The sequence below is a fragment of the Physeter macrocephalus genome, chromosome 7, assembly GCF_002837175.3.
Source record: "Physeter macrocephalus isolate SW-GA chromosome 7, ASM283717v5, whole genome shotgun sequence".
Lineage (NCBI taxonomy): Eukaryota > Metazoa > Chordata > Mammalia > Artiodactyla > Physeteridae > Physeter > Physeter macrocephalus.
In genome coordinates this window covers 126,073,356-126,094,140 of record NC_041220.1, presented here as the reverse complement: position 1 = coordinate 126,094,140, position 20,785 = coordinate 126,073,356, and the positions used below count along the sequence as shown (strand labels likewise).

Sequence of the window (20,785 nt, the reverse complement as noted above, 5' to 3'; positions counted from 1 at the left end):
TAGGCCAGCACAAGCTTCAGGACACCCCAGACCCCTTACCAAACTGTGTCAGGAACCAGTCTCCCCCACCAGCCATCTGACACCAGCACTGGGACACCTAGGCCCTGAAACCAGACTCCAGGTCCTGGCTCTGCCTGCCAGTAGTCCGGCTCTAACCCGAGGACCTGGTTTCACCCACTAGTGGGCAGGCAACAGCCTCAGAGTCTTCTGGACCCTGCCTCTGCCCACCAGTAAGGCAGCACTAGTCCTGAGGTTCCCTGAGGCTCTGCAGTCAGCCACCTCCTTGTGACCCAGCCCTACCAACCAGCAGCTGGCAGCCTGTGCACAAGGCAAGACCTGGCAACCAACTGGACTGGGGACCAACAAAGCCTAAAAGACTGCCCACATAGTCAGGCCCTTCACAACGGAAGGACCCTGTAGCCCTCATAAAGGGAACCCCTAGAGATACAGTTCGGATGACTAGAGGGGAATATGTTGCTGGGATGCATAGGATGCCTCATACAAAGGGAACTTCTCCAAAGTCAGGAAACATAACTAATCTACCAGATACATAAAAATACAAATAGCAACTTAGGCAAACTGAGGTGACATAGGACCATGTCCCAGATGAAGGAACAAGATAAAACCCCAGAAGAACTAAGTGAAGTGGAGTTAGGCAACCTACCCGAAAAAGAGTTGAGGGTAGGGATCGTACAAATGATCAAACAACTTGGGAGAAGAATGGATGCATAGAGCAAGAAGTTCGAAGTTTTTAAAAAAGAGTTAGAAATTATAAAGAACCACCAAAAAGAGAAGAAAAATACAATAACTGAAATGAAAAATACATCAGAAGACTAAATGATACAGAGGAATGGATCAGTGAGCTAGAAGACAGAGTAGTTAAAAATCATTGATACTGAATAGAAAAAAGAAAAAAGACTGAAAATAAGGACAGCTTAAGAGACCTCTGGGACAACATCAAGCACACTAATATTTGCATTATAGGGGATCCCAAAAGAAGAAGAGAGGGAATGAAGCTGAGAATATACTTAAAGACATAACAGCTAAAAAATTCCCTAATCGGGGAAAGGAAACAGACATCCAAGTCCATAAAGCACAGAGAATCCCACACAGGATTAACCCAAAGAGGAAGACACCAAGACACACTGTAATTAAAATGGCAAAAATTAAAGATAAAGAGAGAATATTAAAAGCAGCAAGGAAAAAGCAACAAATAACATATAAGGGAACTCCATAAGGCTATCAGTTGACTTTTTAGTGGAAACTCTGAAAGCTAGAAGGGAGTGGCACAATATATTTAAAGTGATAAAAGGAAAGAACCTACAACCAAGAATACTCTACCTGGCAAGGCTCTCACTCAGATATGATGGGCAGATCAAAAGTCTTACAGATAAGAAAAAGGTAAAAGAATTCAGTACCACCAAACCAGCTTTACAAAAATTGTTAAAGGAACTTCTTTAAGTGAAAAAGAAAAGGTCACAACTGGAAACAGGAACATTATGAAAAAGCTCATCAGTTAAGGCAAACATACAGTAAACGTAAGAAATGATCCACACAAAAAGCTAGTAGACAGGTTAAAAGAAGTAGTAAAATCACCTATATCCATAATAAGCAGTTAATGGATACACAAAACAATTAGATGTAAAATATGATATAAAAGGCAGTAATCGTGATGGGAGGTGAGAACAAATGCAAAGTTATTAATATGCATTTGAAATTAAGAGACCAGCAACTTAACTTTGTTATAAAGCAGAAACTAACACACCATTGTAAAGCAATTATACCCCAATAAAGATGTTAAAAAGAGACCAGCAACTTAAAACCATCATGTATATATATAGATTGCTATATAAAAATTGCATGATAATCACAAACCAAAAATCTGTGATAGATACACATGCAAGAAAAGAAAAAGGAATTCAAATGTAACACTAAAGATAGTCATCAAATCGTGAGAGAGCAAAAGAAATAACAGCAATAACCAATAACAGCAGCAAAATGAGACTGTGGGAAACTTTGCAAACAAAGAACCCAGTTTTTTCAAGAACTAAATTAAAAGAAAAAAATGAGAGGGCATCTATAGATTAAGAGATACTTAACAAAAATTCTAATTTCAATTCATGGATGTAATTTTGATCTTGATTCCAACAATATATACAACATTTATGAGATGAGAGAATTACTATTAATTCTTATGGTACACTAATTGAATTGTGGTTATACACACACACGTGTGTGTGTGTGTGTGTGTGTATTAAAGAGTCCTCATATTTTACAGATACATATCAAAGTATTTCCAGATGAAATAACATGTCTGATATTTGCTCTAACATAATCTACTTTGGGGAGGTATAGTGAAACAAAATTGTTTTAATAATCATGCCATGATTTAATAATACAGGTGTGATGGGTACTACTCTCTCTACTTCTGTATGTCTGAAAATTTCCATAATAAGTAAACAAAGAAAATGTTGTGAAATACTGTTTTACTGTAGGTCACTTCCCTACACAAAATCTTTCAAGGACTCCCTTCTGCCTACCAAACTGAGAACATCTGCTAGACTCATTTCTCAAATCTTCCAACCAGTGTTCTATATTGGCCTCAAACACTGTAACATTTCCCCTCTAATCTTTGCTTCATAATTTCCAAGTGGAATGCATTCTCTCTCATTTCAACCTTCTCAATTTTACCCATCTTTCAGTGCTTGCTTCAGGTAACATAACAGAACTTTGGAGTAAATGAGGACTTTAAACTAGTTTCATGGGTTTTTGAACAACTTTAGAAGTAGAGGTTCAGAAGTGTAAATTTAGAAGTTTGCTTTTCCCAACAGAACTTTAAAAATAAATGGAACTTTGAAGAAAATGTTTTTCCTGTATTTAGAAATAGCTAACCCCTAATCCTTCTACATAAAAGTATTTCATAATTATCTACCTTTCTTATAAAAATCTTTGAAAAATATCTGCCACAAATAACGTATTTATCATGCTTACAAATAATGTGTTCAGCATGCTTATAAATTAAACATTACATATGATTTATATTAAAAAGTTTGCTTTTCTTAAAGCAAAATATTTTGTACAACCCCAATACATTATATATAGAAGAGATAATAAGCATCTCCACTTTTGATGAAGGGTAGCCTGAAGTCCTTTCTATTAAGCTTCCAACCCTGAACAAAGAATAACAACCACAAGTACCAATTTCATCCTTGCAAAGATAAAACATTGAGCTAAAAGAAATTAAATAATTTACAATTGTCAAGAGTCATAACAGCCAATGTTGGGTTTCACATCTATATCCTGCCCCTTCTGCTAAATGACTGCCTTCTACTAAATGCCATCTCCTTTACCCTTTATATAGCTTATCCCTCTCTAGAATATAATCTTTCTCTAAATCACAACACCATATGTAAGTTAAGTAGACATAATACATACACAGAGACACTCAGTGACCACTTGAATAAATAAGTGGCACTTACTAGATTCTGTCTATAAAACAGCTGGGTATATTTGTTTTATCTTACCCTTAAAATTAAAAATTTCTTGAGGAAATAAATTGTCTAACATATGACCTTTCACTAGTTAGATAAAACTTTCAGAGGCAAATATTAACCACTTGGTGCTTTTTTTTGTGTCAGTCAAAAGCAACATACCCACAAATGTGAAGAGCCAAGAGAAGATGAAAGGTGCTGTATTTTTAGAGGCAATTTACTATCAAAGAGAGGTAAAGTAACAGAAATAAAGGCTGGAAATTAGCTGTAGATGGAATCAACCCAGATAAGAGACTAAAATGATTTTAGAAGGAAATACCAATTTAGAGAAATAAGCACTAGATATCATCTAATTGATGGAAATGAAACTTATTAATAATAGTATATTTATGTTGATCCACATGAAACTGCCCATATTTGACCATTTTTGACCTACCTCCCGCCCCATAAAAATGGCAATTTCACATGGTTCAACCTACTGGTAAGTATAAAATCTAGTCTACTGAAAGACATGTAAGTATGTCTTTCCAGAATGACTTCAATGTTCATCAACTAAACTCTACCATACTTTTAGAATAGACATAAAACAAATCCAAAAACCAAAAACACAAAAACTCTACATTAACCTTATCAGAGATTATAATAGTTCATATGGGTTGGAGTTGGAGTAAGACTTACTAATTTAATAAAGATCCAAGCTAAGAGGAACAAAGTCTGAGAGCCAATGCTTAATTCATCTGTGATTTAAACTAAGGAAGAAATTGAAGAGGCTGAAGTATGGAACAAACTCCCAACTTCAATAAAGATATATATCCTAACCCAAGAGTAACTAAACTTTCTCTTTCCTCTAACTGTATAAACAAATACAAATATAAAGCTAAATAATCTTTTATTGATCTATTATTAGAAATCCCTACTAATCTAAATTATAATGAATAACATTTGGATGACTCTTACAGAATACCTGAAAATAGGCAATCTTAAAGCATTTACGATAATCCTCTATTAATCAGAATAACTAATGTATCAAAAATTATTCCCTAACATGGTTAACATTTTTCTGCATTTACATGTTCAGTTTGCATTCAAGAGCTTCTCTGACATGAGAAATGATGTTTTAGTTACTGTTTCTTACTATGGTTATTGACAAATATTAGACATTCAAATGTCTGTTGATTTAATCAACAAATGAGTAAGAATTATTATTTATATTCTTGAATTCCGATTTTTAATTAAGAAAAAACTTGAGTGAGATATCAGGACACAATGCTGAATATCTTTGCTGAACAAATAACTTTAAAGCAAAAACTTAAAATGAAAATTCTTTTAAATTACAAAAGGGTAATGGCTTTATAATGTCTATAAAAATAAATACAAAATAGCTATATAATCAAGCAGGTAATTATTTTTTCAAAAACTAAAAAACATTTAAAACCCTAATGTTTCAACGTAAATTGACATGAATATTTACAAAATTTCAGCAATCTCTGAACACTGCTGTTGCATGACTCTGATTTTAAAAGCTGAAAACCACCAACATTAAAAAAAAAATTTAAGGGCTTCCCTGGTGGCGCAGTGGTTGAGAGTCCGCCTGCCGATGCAGGGGACACGGGTTCGTGCCCTGGTCCGGGAAGATCCCACATGCCACGGAGCGGCTGGGCCCGTGAGCCATGGCCGCTGAGCCTGCGCGTCCGGAGCCTGTGCTCCGCAACGGGGGAGGCCACAACAGTGAGAGGCCCGCGTACCGCAAAAAAAAAAAAAAAAATTAGTAGTCAAAACACACACACACAAAGACTGTTAACATGACAATGGATTGCTTAATTCACATACTAAATTGCTCTATACAGGGAGATTTCACAATCCAGAAGCCATAGCCATGCTGCTGTAGGTAGGATTTCAACAAAGTTTTAGCTTCTTGATAGGATCCAGACATATGCTACAGAAAGAAAAAAATATTGAATTATAGAACATAGGCAGAATTAGGCTTATGAAAAGTAAGTAGCCCTAATCTTCTTTCTTTAGTTTGACATTTTAAAAATTAAGAAAAATCTTTTTGATTTCCCATTTTTCTCAGTATTGTTTTTGAAACTAAAAATTTTCCTTCCCAACACTCCTAAAAGACAATTTTTCTTCTTTAATTTTTAATTAGAAGAGTAATCATACTCATTACAGAAAACTTGAAAAATAGAGAAAACAGAAGTAAATAAAAATCACCTGTAATCCCCAAACTATAGATAACCATCATTAATATTTTGGTTTCTTTCCTTTCATTTTTTTAAAATGAACATACTTAAAAAAAAACAGCTATACTTAGGTAATATATGTATACCATAAAATCACCCACCAGTAAGTATTCAGTTTGATGTTTTTTAACTAAATTTATATATGTGTACAACCATCACTGTCCAGTTGTAAAACAGTTCCATCACCTGCAAAAAGTTCCATTGTGCTCTATATTTCCAGCCCCAGTCCTAGGCAATCACGAATCTACTTTCCGTCTCTAGTTTTGCTTTTTCAAGAAATTTCATTAAAAGGGATTAACACAGCATGTACTCTTTTGTGTCAGATTTCCTTCCGTTAGCGTACCATTTTCAGATTCATTCATGTTGCTTGATGTATCAGTTTGTTCCTCTTTATTGTTGATTAGTATTACATCATATGGATATATCACATTGTTCATGCATTCACCAGCTGATGAACATTTGAACTGTTTCCAGGTTTGGCTACTATAAATAATGATGCTGCAAACATTTATGAAGAGGCTTGTGTGGATATAAGTTTTTGTTTCTCCTGGATAGATACCAATGGAAGTGCTGGATCACATGGTAAGTATATGTTTGTCTCCATAACAAACTGCCAAACTGTCTTCCAAAGTGCTTTATACCATTTTAACATTCCCGTCAGCAGTGCAACAGGTTTCTAGTTTCGCCGTAAAAACACCCGGGGTAGTCAGTCTTTTGGATTTTAGTAGGTGTGCAGTGGTATCTCATTGTGGTTTGATTCTGCATCTCTCTAATGAGTAATCAGGCTGATTATCTTTTATATGTGTATTAGCCATTTGTATATATTATTTGCCACTTTGAAAAACTGGGTTGTTTGCCCACTTAATAATGAATTATAAGAGTTCTTTATCTATTCTAGATCTAAGACCTTTGTCAAGTGTATGATTTGCAAGTATTTTCTTCCATTCTGTGGCTTGTATCTTCATTTTCTTAATCCAAGTTTTAAATTCTGGAGTCCATCAATTTTTTCTTTTATGGATTGTGCTTTTGGTGTCATATCTAAGAAAAATTTGCCTAACCCAGGAAGACAAATGTTTCCTCACATTTTCTTTGGAAGTTTTTATAGTTTTTAACCTCTTTTAGTTCTACGATCTATTTTGAAGTTTTTGTATGACTGATGTAAGTCTAAGTTAATTTTTTGGCTTGCCCACAGATACCCAACTGTTCCAGCACCATTTGTTGAAAAGATTGTTCTTTCTCCCATTAAATTACTTTGTACCATTGTACAAAATCAATTGATTGTAAGTGTGTGGGTGTTATTTCTGGTCTCTTATTCTGTTCCATTGATCTATATGTCTATCATTACATCAATACATTGTCTTGATTACTGTGGCTTTATGGTAAGTTGTTGAAACTAGGTAGGGTAACTACCAATTTTGTTCTTCTTAAAAATTGTTTTGGTTCTTCTATGTCCTTTGGATTTTACGTAACAATTTTAGAATCAGCTTGTCAATTTCTACACAAAAGCTTACTGGGATTTTGATAGAACTTGCACTGAATCCATAGATTATTTAGGAGAGAAGTGACATTCTAAAAATACTGAGTTTTCCAATCTATGAATTGGTACACCTCTCCACTTACTTAGGTCTTTTAAAATTTCTCTCAGCAATGTTTCATCATTTTTGGTGTACAGGTCTTACCTTCTTTTATTAAATTTATTCCTAACTTTATTTTTATGCTCCTGCGGATGAAATTTTTTTCTCAAGTTTAATTCTGGAGTGTTCAGTCCTAGTATATAAATATACAATTTATTTTTCTATATTGTTCTTACACTGTGTGCTAAATTCACATATGATATAGTTGTTTTTGGTAGATTCCACAGGATATTTTACATACAAGATCATTTAGAAATAAGGACAGTTTTTCTACTTCCTTTCCAGTCTGGATGCCTTTTATTCCTTTTTCTTGCCTTGCTGCTCTGCCTAGGACCTATAGATCATGCTGACTAGAAGGGGTGAGAGCAATCTCTGGGGGAAGGGGAAACAGTACTCAGCTTTTCAGCATTGTCAGCTAAACTGTAGTTTTTCATTGATGCCCTTTATCTGGTTGAGGAAGTTCACTTCTATTTCTTATTTGTTCAGTGTTTTTATTGTGAATAGGTGTTGGATTTTGTCAAATGCATTATGTAGATCTACTGAGATAAGTATGTGGGTTTTGAACTTGAATATATTCACGTAATACATCAAATGATTTTCTGATGTTAAATCACCCTTGCATCCTGGAATAAACCTCCTTGGTCATGGTGTATAATCCTTTTTATATGTTGCTGGATTTGGTTTGTAAATATCTTATGAAGAATTTTTGCATTTATGTTCCTAAGAGATACTGATTTGTAGTTTTCACTTCCTGTGATGTTTCTGCCCACTTTTGGTATCAGGGTTATTATACTGGCCTCATAAAATGAGTTGGGAAGCATTCTCTCCTCCTTTATTTTATTAAACAGTTTTTGTAGGATTTATGTTAATTTTTGCTGTTATGTTTGGTAGAATTCACCAGCGAGGCCATAACTGCACTTGTGCTTTTCTTTAAGTAAAGAATTTTAACTAATAATTCAATTTTTTTTTACTTTAGTTCAATTCAGATGTTCTGTTTAGTCAAGTTTTATAATTTGTCTTTCTAGGAATGCATCTATTTCATCTAACTTGTCTAATTTGTTGACAAAAGGTTGTTTATAGTATTTCCTTATAATTATTTTAGCTCTTTGGGGTCGTCAGTGATGACTCTTCTTTCATCAACATTTTGATCACTTGCGTTGTCTCTTATTTCTCAGTTATTTCTTAGTTCTTTAGTCTAGCTAAAGTATTATGAATCTTTTTGTTGATTTTTTTCAATGAACCAACTTTTGATTTCATTGACTTTTCTATTGATTTTCCTGTCTTTTATCTCATTAATTTCCAACCCATCCTATATTATTTCTTCTCTCATTTTTTTTTTTTAAATTTGCTCTTCTAACTTCTTGAGGTGGAAGGTTAAATAACTGATTTTACGGTTCTCTTCCTTTCTAATATAAGCATTTAAAGCTATGCATTTCTAAGCACTTCTTTGATTATATTCTCTAAATTTGAATATGCTGTATTTTCATTTTCATTCAGTTTGAGATATTTCTTAATTTCCCTTGTAATTTCTTCTTTGACTTGTGGATTAGAAGTTGTTTAATTTCCAAATGTATAATTATTTCTAGATTTCATTCTGTTGTTGATTTCTAATTTAATTCCATAGTAGTCAGAACATACTTTGTATGATTTTAATCCTTTTAAACTATTGAGACTTGCTTTATGGCCTATAGTGGAGAATGCCCCATGTGTATTTGAAAAGAATATATATTCTGCTGTTGGGTATAGTGTTTAGTCTGTTTGGTTTGTAGTGTTATTCAAGCCTTCTATATTCTTACTGATTTTCTGTCTAATTGAACTATCAATTACTGAGAGAGGAACATTAAAACCTCCAACTATAATTGTAGAATTGTCCATTTCACCTTTAAATGCTGTCATTTTTTGCTTATGTATTTTGGGATTCTGCTGTTATACCCATATACTTATATAATTGTTGTATGTTCCTAATGTATTAACCTTTTACCACTATAACACGTTATCCTTTGTCTCTAGTATTACTGCTCATCTTGATGTGTACTTGGTTGATATTAATATAAACACTCCAGCTCTCTTACTGCTCTTGTTTGCCTGGTATGTCTTTTTTTTCATGCTTTTACTTTCAACTTATTTGTGTCTTTGAATTTAATGTGTCTCTTACAGACAGTATACAGTTGGATCTTGCTTTTTAGCCCAATCTGAAAAATCTCCGTCTTTTTTCTGGAGTATTTAGAATATTCAAATTTAATGTAATTATTGATATAGTGGATTTATGTCTGCCATTTCACTTTATTTTCCAAGTCCTGTGTCCTTTATTTCTCTGCTTCTTTATTGCCTTCTAGGCCTTTTAAAAATGCATTTTTAGTATGCCATTTTAATTCCTCTGTTGATGTTTTAGCTGTAGTTTTCCAGCTATTCTCTTCATGGCTACTTTAGGAATTACAATATGCCTCTTTCCCTTACCATAGTCTGCTTCAGATTCATACTGACTTAATCCTGCTAATATATATCAACTTTATTCCAATATTGATCCATTTCTTTCTCTGTACTTTATTATTGCCATTTATACTCCACTTACATACATTATAAAACTCAATAATACAGTGCTAAAATAATTTTAAACAACTTTGGTTTTTTAAAGAAAATAAGAGAAAAAATACACACATCTTTTATATCTACCCACATAATTACTGTTTATAGTATTCTTTATTCCCTCCTGTAGACTTGTTATCATCTGGTATAATTTCTTCCAAGCCTCAAGTACTTCCTTTGGAATTCCTTCTAGAGAAGTTCTGCTAACAACAAATTTTCTTAATTTTTGTCTACCTGGCAATGTTTTTATTTTGTTTTTGTTTTTAAAGGAATCCTGACCCATTAGCAGTCACTCCTCATTCTCTCCTCCCCACAGCCCCTGGAAATCAGTAATCTACTTTCTGTTTCTATGAATTTGCCTATTATAGACATTTCATATAAATGGAATCATACATGCAGCCTTTTGTGGCTGGCTTCTTTCACTTAACATTTTCAAGGTTGACCCACACTGTAGAATGTATCAGTACTTCAGAGTTCCTTTTACGGATGAATGGTAATCCATAGTATGGACATGCCACATTTTGTTTATCCATTCATCAGTGGATGAACATTGGGATTGTTTCTACCTTTTCTGTATTACGAATACTGTTACAGACATTTATATATAAGTTTTGGTGTGGATAAGTGTTTTCAATTCTTTTATGCATATACCTAGGAGTGAAATTCCTGGGTTACATGATAACTCATATTTAACTTTTTGAGGAACTGTTAAATTGTTTTCCAAAGTAGATGTACCATTTTATAGTCCTATCAGCAATGCATGATAGTTCCAATTTTTTCACATTCTTGACAACACTTGTTAATGTCATTCTTTATTATAGCTATATCCTAATGTGTGTAAAGTAGTATATCACTGTGGTCTTCATTCACATTTTCCTAATGACTACGTTGAACATCATATGCTTATTGGCCATTTTAAAATTTTCTTTGTAGAAATGTCTGTTCAAATCCTTTGCTCATTCAAAAAATTTGGTCATCTGTCTTTTTATTATTGAGTTGCAAAAGTTTTTTGTGTATTCTGGATACAAGTCCCTTATTAAAATATGATTTGCAAATTTCCTAATGATAATTTTTGAAATGCAAAAGTTTTACTTTTAATGAAGTTTAAAATACTATTTTTTTTCTCTTCTGGATTGTGTTTTTGTTATCAGATCTAAAAAGCCTTTTTTCTTACTTAGGAATACAAATATTTTCTCCTATGTTTTTCTCTGAGTTTTATAGTTTTAGCTCTTACGTAGGTCTATCCATTTTGAGTTCATTTTTGTATATGGTATGAGGTAGAAGTCCAAGTTCATTCTTTTCCATGGGGATATCCAGTTGTCCTAGGACTACTTACTGAAAAGACTATTTTTTTCCCACTGAATGATCTTGGCACTCTTGTTAAAAATCAATTGACCATAATTGCCAGGGTTTATTTCTGGACTGTGAATTATATTCCATTGATCTATATGTTTATACTAATACCAGTATTATACTATCTTGATTATTATGGCTTTGTAGTATGCTTTGAAATCAAGAAGTGTGAATCCTCCAACTTTGTTCTTTTTCAAGATTGCTTTGGCTCTTCTGGGTTTGCTTCCATTACTGCTAATGAGAAATCAGCCTTAATTGTATTGGTCTATGGTTGATAACTATTTTCTCTCTTGCTGCTTTCAAGATTTTCTCTTTGTCTTGGTCTTAAGCAGTTTGACTATAATGTATCTAGGTGTGAATCTTTATTTTTTTTCTTTCTTGGGGTTTCTTGAGCTTCTTGGATCTGTTACTATTCTTCCTCAAATATGGTTTCTTTTTTTAGTAATTTCTTCAAGTGTTTTTCCTGATCCCTTTTCTCTCTCCTTTTCTTCTAGGAGTCCTAGCATTGGGTTGGCCAAAAGGTTCGTTTGGTTTTTTCCGTAAGATGGCTCTAGTATCACTTAGTTGTCTTCAACTTCATTCAAAACAATTTTGTTAGATTGTATGTGACAGCTGTCATATCATTGTGCATTTAAAAAAAGACTTAACAAAATTGGTGAATTTTTGTGTAGCCATTTTAATACCGAAGATGGAAGAAAAAAAGCAACATTTTCAGCATATTATGCTTTATTGTTTCAAGAAAGGTAAAATGCAGCCGAAATGCACAAAAAGATTTGTGCAGTGTACGGAGGTGCTGTGACTGATCAAATGTGTCAAAAGTGGTTTTTGAAGTGTGGTGTTGGAGATTTCTCGCTGGAGGATGCTCCACGGTCGGGTAGTCCAGTTGAAGTTGACAGCGATCAAATCAAGACATTAACTGAGAACAATCAAAGTTATACCATGCGGGAGATAGCCAACATACTCAAAATATCCAAATCAAGTGCTGAAAATCATCTGCACCAGGCTTGGTTATGTTAATCACTTTGATATTTGGGTTCCACATAAGATAAGCAAAAAAAAACCTTCTTGACTATATTTCCACATGCAATTCTCTACTTAAATGTAATGAAAACATTCCGTTTTTAAAACAAATTGTGACGGGCGATGAAAAGTGGATACTGTACAATAATGTGGAACGGAAGAGATCATGGGGCAAGTGAAATGAGCCACCACCAACCACACCAAACGCTGGTCTTCATCCAAAGAAGTTGATGTTGTGTATATGCTGGGATTGGAAGGGAGTCCTCCATTATGAGCTCCTTTCAGAAAACCAAACGATTAATTCCAACAAGTACTGCTCCCAATTAGACCAACTGAAAGCGGCACTAGATGAAAAGCATCCAGAATTAGGCAACAGAAAATGCATAATCTTCCATCAGGATAACACAAGACAGCATGTTTCTTTGATGACCAGGCAAAAGCTGTTACACCGTGGCTGGGAAGTTCTGATTCATCTGCTGTATTTACCAGACATTGTACCTTTGGATTTCCATTTACTTCGCTCTTTACAAAATTCTCTTAATTGAAAAAATTTCAATTCCCTGGAAGACTGTAAAAGGTACACAGAACAGTTCTTTACTCGAAAAGAAAAAGTTTTGGGAAGATGGAATTATGAAGTTGTCTGAAAAATGGCAGAAGGTAGTGGAACAAAAGGGTAAATACGTTGTTCAGTAAAGTTCTTGGTGAAAATGAAAAATGTGTCTTATTTTTACTTAAAAAACGGAGGCGACCCAACATAAGTTGGTACACTTAATACTGTTCCACAAATCTTTGAAGTTCTGTTCATTTTTCTTTAACCTGTTTCATTCTGTCCTTTAAAATAATTTCTTTTGATCTATTTTCAAAGTCCACTGATACTTTTTCTGCAATCTCAAATGTACTGTTGAACCCATCTAGAGAATTATTCATTTCAGTTATTATATATTGTTTTAATCCTAGAATATTCATTTGGGGTTTTTCTTTTTGTAGTTTCTATTTCTCTACCGAGACTACCTATTTACTGAAACATTGTTATATTTTCCTTTAATTACTTGAACATATTTATAATAGCTGCTTTGAAGCCTTTGCTATATTCAATATTGGGATCCACTTAGAACCAGTTTCTATTGAATGCTACTTTTCCTGAGTATAGGTTTTACTTTCCTGTTTTTTACATATCCCATAATTTTTGGTTGAAACAGACGTTTTAGATAATATATTGTAGCAACTCTGGATTCTGTTTTAATTTTTTTAAGTTTGCTGCAATTGTGAGATCTGTTTTCCCCATGGTGTGTACTGTCTCTTTCCAGTTTTGTTATGTTTTAGCCTGGCTTCCTAGTAGTTACCCTGTATCTGCAAAGCTTAGTGATAAACAAATAGCTTAGTGATAAGGAAAAGATTTCAGCAGACATTATGCTCAAACACCTTAAACCTAAAAGGCTTCCACCTTTTTCTGATCAATTCATTTGGGGAGGGGTGGGTGGTACAGTGTACTTAACGTTGCAGGCAGTTCTATTTCACACTTTCACTCTTTACTGGGTTCTCCTGAGTCTCCATTGCACACGAGTGTAATTTCTCAGTCAGCCAAGGATATATAGAGAATTTCTCTCAACCCTTCCATGGCTCTTTCACTTCCAAGATCTACCTGTTAAGTTACTAACTGGTATACCACTTGCCCCAAGGACTGCAACCTTGGGCCAGCGAAGTTACTGATTTTCTCCATTTTTTTCCTCTACCAGGTTTGGCACATTTACTTGAAAAAGTCACAAATTTTCACCCTCTGCCACAAATCAAGTTCATCCCGTCTAGCAGAAAATCTACTACTCTTGGTGGCATTCTCAATCTGATAAAACGACAGTTCTTGCCGTTCAAACTAGCAGAGAGGAAGGAGAGAGAACAGGAACAGCTTTGGGCAAAGGTGCCACAAATTCCTGCTGTTCTTACCCAAAGTTCTAATAGTTTTACAAGAATATACACTTTTCAGTGTGTTTTCTGCCTTTAGTTAATTTCCAGAGTTGTGAAAAGGGGTTTTTTCCCCTGATAATTTTGTCCAGTTTTATATTTTTTTACAGAGATGACTTGCAACCTCTTTATGCCAAAACCAGAAACTGTCTAGGTAAGTTTTTATACTTAAAAATGTTTGTATATTCAAACAAACCTATAGTTAATATTAATTGCTTTACAGGATGGAATTATACAGTTTGAGTATTAAGATATTGGTGAAATTAAGAGACTTTCACATAACACTATATTATTACTGAAACTGAATTAGGTTATCAAAACAATTTGTATTTAATAATTTGATAACATGGATATATCATACTATGAAATGGCTCAGGTCATAGTATGTTGAATGAAAAAATCAGATTAATACACATATATAAGCTTAATATTTTAAAATATATACATACACAAAAATATAAACACATGACAAGAAACTGAAATAACATGCTTACATTACAAGATTAGGAGTATTATATTTGAGTAGTAGGTGGATTTACAAGTAATAGTTCCCTTCTGTACTTAAAAAGAAAATTCCAAATTCTCTACTCAAACATGAATTATGTTCGTAATACTAAAAAAATATATATATTTTTAAAGATAGAAAAAGGCTATCTACATCACTTAAGCCCAAATCACAAACTCAAATTAAAGGTGTTTCACAATTTTAAGAGAGGCAAATTAATTTATATGAACATACTAATATATCATTTTAGAATACTTAAATACTATAGTTAACATAGCTAATATCATATACATAAGAAATTTTATTACCATTTTGTTCCTCAGGGTGCGACAGGAGGTTTTGATCAATACTGTCAAAGCAGGTACACACCATACTGAGGTAGCTACTTTCAGGGGCAACACTTATTTACATATCCAATTTCCAGCATGTTCACTTAAAAATTAATTTTACCACTACATGGCAATCTCTTATTTTCAGGAACTATTTACCCAACTTTTGCTATGTATCATCATCATTATAAAATTACCACATTATTATTGTCTGAAATTTTTATTTTAGTGATTAGCTTCATTCCTTTAAAGACTTACCTTAGCTGCATGATATGTACTAGCTTCAAGTAAATCTTCTTTTTTAGCTTCTTTGGCAAGCAGGTTAAATCGACTTAACATTGCAGCCTTACAAAGCCGACTTGCCATTGACACACCACTTTTAAATGGGGAACTGAAGTAGAAAAGAATGAAACATTCACTAATCATTATTCAGTATTTATGTTGGCACTTGTAGGGATTAAACTCAACACAGAATCTACAAATATTTATCTCAATTGTGTGCAGTGCATATAGTGAAATTTTTTTACATAAAATTATTCTGAATAACTTTCTGAAGCTAATTTCTTTTATGAAATTGTAGTTTAAGTTATCAAAGTATTGCATTAAAAATTAAAGCAGAAGATGGATATTTGGAACATTTCTTTTGTTTGAAGCAAAATTAATCTATGGTGATCCAAATTAAAACAGTGGTTCTACCAAGGATTGACTAGAAGAGGGCAAAAAAGTATTTTCTGAAATGAAGAAAATGTCCTGTATTCTGACTGGGGTAATGGTTACACAGGCATATATATATCTATCTATATATATAGATAGATATATATACACTCATGAAATTGTACAGTACATTTCACTCTGTAAATTTTGACTCACTAAAAAAGTAAAATATACACACTCACCTCACCACCCTCCATATATATGTATGTATGCACATATAGATATGTATTTTTCTGTTTCTAATAGAAGTGGGTCCACAGATCATGAGCCTTCTTGCTATTGTAACTCTTTCCCTTCATTATATCTTCTCATTAGTTGTTCTCGTGATGGATCACAAAAATTGCCAAAATCCTTTATTCCTCCCTGTCTCCATGCTCTTTACAATGTAACTTTTCAGATTCTCCCATCACTAACTATGGTTGATTGCTCCTCCCCATGAATTTGGGCTGGCCTTGTGACTGGTTTTGGTGAATAAAATAGACTATGTGCCAGTTCCAAGCCTGGGCCTCAAGAGGTTTTGTGTTCTCATTCTCTCGGGACCCCTTCCTCTGCCATGTGAGCCTCCTAAGACTGGTCTACTAGAAGGTGAGAGAACACATGGACCAGAGCCCACCTGTCCCTCTAAGATCAGCCAAGATGCCCTACAGCTGACCTAGAGTGGACCCCAGACACATGGGAGAGCCCGACCAAATCTAGCTCAGTTGACCTAAGGACTTGAACATCAATAAATGGTTGTTGTTTTAAGCCACTAAGTTTTGAGATAGTTTATATGCATTAATAGTTAACATACATGCCTATTAATGAAATGTACTAATCTCTATATATTAATTTTCCACCATCATACTTTTTTTGGTGGTGGTTTTTTAGATGATTCTCTTGGGCTTTTCAGGCATAAAATGACACTATATGCAAAGAGTCGTAATTTTACTTCCTCCTTTCCAATATTTTATATCTCTCCTTTCTTTTGTTCAAATGCATTAAATAACATGTTAAATAACAGCAATAACAGTAAACAATCATGTCTTGTTTCAGATGTTAGTAGAAATGACTCTGAGATTTCATCATTAATCATGATGGCACTTTTGGACTAATAAAGTTATATTTTACCCTTAACAAAAATATCTATTCCTTTTTTATTGAGTATCTTTATCTAGAATAGTTGTAGAGCTGTATTACATGTCTTCTTAGAATTTATAAAAATGAATATATGGTTTTTCCCTAGATCAATTAATATGACAAATTATATTAATATGACTTTCTAATTTGGTATTATTTTTATTATGTTATTCTCACATTTCTAGAAAAAATGCCACTTGGTATTATTGTATAAAATATATTATTTTAAGGTTGTTTCCTAATATTTTATTTAGCAATTTTGCTTGGATATAAAAGTGAGCTTGGTCTGTAACTTTTGTGGTGGGGGGGCAGCAATCTTCTATTAGGTTTAAGTATCAATGATACACTTGCTTCAAAAAAGTATTTGAATGTTTTCTATCTTTTTAGATAGCACTGGAAGTTTCTGCTATTTAAAGGTTTATAAAATTAATCCGAACCACCTCAGAATGGTGCTTTCTTTGAAAAAGAGGTAGGGCACCTTCTTGGTAACTTTCTCAAGAAAATAATGTTAGATTTTTTTCCCTCTTCTGTACCAATTTTAGAAAAACTTTTTCCTAGAAATATATGCATTGCACCCAGATTTTCAAATATATTTGCATGGTAGGGCAAAGAAGTTTCTTATGACTTCTTTTAATTTTCTCTGTAATTACTCCTTTATCATTAGTATATATGAGATTAGCTACTGATTTTTTTTCACAGAATCAGTTTTTTTATCATCATTTCTAACTTCTTCAGTTCTCTAGCTCTTAAATTTACATTTCTAGTTTTATGAACTTCTTCATTGTTTATTTTCATTATTTGTTGCTATAAGCATCTAAAGAATTGGCTTTTCCATTCACTTTGCTTTAGCTATATATCCTACAAGTTCTGAAATGCAATGCACTAAATATCCTTGTTTTCTAAATATTCTAATATTTTTTCTAAATATTCTAAATATTCTGTATTCTATATATTCTGTGGTTTCATTTTATAGTTCCTCTTTGAGCCAAAAGTTGGAGAACTTCTTTTTCCCAATGAAAGTGGTTTCTAAATATTCTGATTTTGTTATTTACAGTTTGATTGCATCACAATCAGAGAACACTGTCTATATCACTTTTACTTCTTAGAATTTCAGATTTTCTTTGTGGCCTAACATATGGTCAATTTTTGTTAATGTTCTGCAGGTTCTTGAAAAGCAGGTATATTTTATATTTTATGGTGCAGAGTTTTAAAAAAATTAATCAAATCTACCTTATTGTTATTTAAGACTGTTATATTCTTGCTTATTGTTTACTCAATCTGCTATGAACTGAAAGAGGTGAATTATTGCCTCAACTAATAGTGTATTTCTATTTATCCTTTTATTTTCTGTAATTTCTGCTTTACGAAGGTTGATACTATGTTATTTGTTGCAGTTACTCAGAACTGTTCTTCTTCGTGGATTATATTGCTAAAGTGTTCTTTGCCTTATGTAATGCTTTGGGGATGAATAATCAGATCATATCTGCTTTCTTTGCAATCACCTGGCAAGCACTTAGCCATAATAAATGAGTTAAGCTCATTTTACATTAATTTCATCTTTGTTATACTATTATTTTATGTTTTCAGTAAACAGTTTTTTTATTATTTTTTTTTTGGCCTTGCCATGCGGCACATGGGGTATATTAGTTCTCTGAGCAGGGATCAAACCCATGCCCCCCACATTGGAAGCATGGAGACTTAACCACTGGAGCACCAGGGAAGTCCCTCAGTAAACAGTTTTTCAATGTCTTCCACAGAAGACCTGTTTTATTTGTATGTGTGTAGTCTGTTATTAACAGAAATACACTTCTTTATGCTGACTCAATGCATACATAGCATAATTCATCCTAGTTGAAATAATCAATAGTATGCCTGACTGAGTTCATACCAAGAAACATTTGTATGTGATATTAATTTAAATCTGGCTTTCACAAAGAAAGCAAATTTAGGCACTTAAACTTTTAACATTATTCATTACCACATTATAAATGTATTTTCACACTAAAAGGAGGATTTTAGTTTTGATAATCAATGTCAGGAATATTACAAAGAAATGTCTAAAAGGCACAATGTATTATGGCTAAGAACAAAGGCTTTGGAAATAAAATGCCCATCAGAATCCTAGCTGTGTCACTTAATAGTTGGGTGACTTTAAGCACGATATTTAAACTAGCTTGAATCTCAGTTTCTTTACCTGTAAAAAAAAAAAAACAACAATATCACCTAACCCACAGGGTTTTTAGAAGAAAGCAGTATAACATAGTACAATAGTTCTCACACTCAAGTGTACATAAATAATATTTGGGAAAGTTGTCAAAAATACAGATTCCGGAGCCTTAAATCCAGACATTCAGATTCAGTAGGAAAAACTGAATTTTTAAAACAAATACATTATATAATTCTAATGCTAATGATCACTAGAGAAACAAAGGATCTGGAGACTGATTTTGAATGCTGGCTCTACCACTTACTATGTAACTTTGATAAATTATATAACTTCTCCAGGACTGTGTTCTCATCAGGAAAAAAAAGATTTTTAATTAGTACAATGCCTGCAACATAGTCACACTTGATAACTATTATTATTATTACTCACAATTCAAAAAATTGTATTCAAAAAACGAGAGTTTTTAAAAATCATATTAAAATGTATTGTTTTGCTTAATATGTGATTTTTGAAGAAATTAGTGATGCTAACCTTTTGGTGATCTTCCCACTTAGGCCAGCCACAATCTCCAAAGAAATGTCCCCTTGTGCCCAATTCAGACTCAGGAATTTATATTCCAAGTTTGTTTGAAATGGATATGCAGAAGGTACTAAACTAATATGAGGTCTGTTGACCAAGTAAAACATTGGAAGTTTTGAAGTGAGTGCATCATCAACACGTTGCTTTATAGCAATTTCTAAGCCTCTAGTATCACTGCAATTCCCATCACCTAGAAAGCAAAAACAAAGTAAATACTCAGAAGTTTAATATGAAAAGACTATACCGAAAAAAAAGGAGATAAATAAAAGTTTAATTGTAAATAGTTCACTTCTTTATCCTGTACCTTGCAACCTTCTCTTTCCTACTTCTACTCTCTTAGTAGCTACTTCTATACTCTTTACCAGAATAAGACAAGGTAATAAGTCAGAATTTCCATTCAAAAAAGAATCTTCTACAGAAAATAATGAATTGACATTCCACTGAATGAAAGCAAAAAGCCAGACCTGACCAGAAACAAATCAGTACTTTTACAGGGTTCTGCCAGAGAGAACTGGCTCATTCTGTCTTGATTTCTAAGATTACAGCATGAAACCAGCACATAATGTAGCAGATATATGTAGCTGAGAAACAGTTGGTTAAAGTATGTTATTTTTCCACGTCTGAGAGCCACAGATTCCAACTGTTCCAGTAACACATGGTTTAGTTTCACAACATGAAGTAATTTAAAGAATGACCAATTCTGATTATAACTGTGGCCAATGCCAAAAGCTTTGAGTTCTCAGTTAAAATTACTGTTGGAGAGCCCAAAAAGATGATTAGTATAAAAAAATGGGCTGCGTCAAACTTAAAATAGAAGTTAGGGAACAGTCATTCCTATTTAAAAATTAATAATTCCAAAGCAGATCTCTTTCCTCCTTGGAGGGTCTGAAGTTCTCACAACAAGAGAATCTTTACATACCACTAGACATATTTCACAGATAAAGTTTTGTTTTCACATCACTGGAACTGTTGAGATGGCTACTGGGCTTACACTCACTATGATTATTTGGGAACTAGAAAATGATGTAAAAAGAAGATGAGGGCTTCCCTGGTGGCGCAGTGGTTGAGAGTCTGCCTGCCGATGCAGGG

The 20,785-nt window shown here is 33.3% G+C and overlaps 1 protein-coding gene across 1 annotated transcript in view; it reads right to left on the bottom strand.

Annotated features, from left to right (window-relative positions):
• Positions 1 to 5,313: 5,313 nt before the first annotated feature.
• ADAD1 (adenosine deaminase domain containing 1) overlaps positions 5,314 to 20,785 on the bottom strand; it is a 42,652-nt gene continuing 27,180 nt past the window's right edge. Inside the window, exons 9-11 of the mRNA XM_007116072.2 lie at positions 19,649 to 19,886; positions 15,379 to 15,511; positions 5,314 to 5,427 (exon numbers count right to left, since the gene is read on the bottom strand). Of these exons, the coding sequence (XP_007116134.2) occupies positions 5,314 to 5,427; positions 15,379 to 15,511; positions 19,649 to 19,886 (485 nt within the window). The remainder of the gene's footprint in view (positions 5,428 to 15,378; positions 15,512 to 19,648; positions 19,887 to 20,785) is intronic.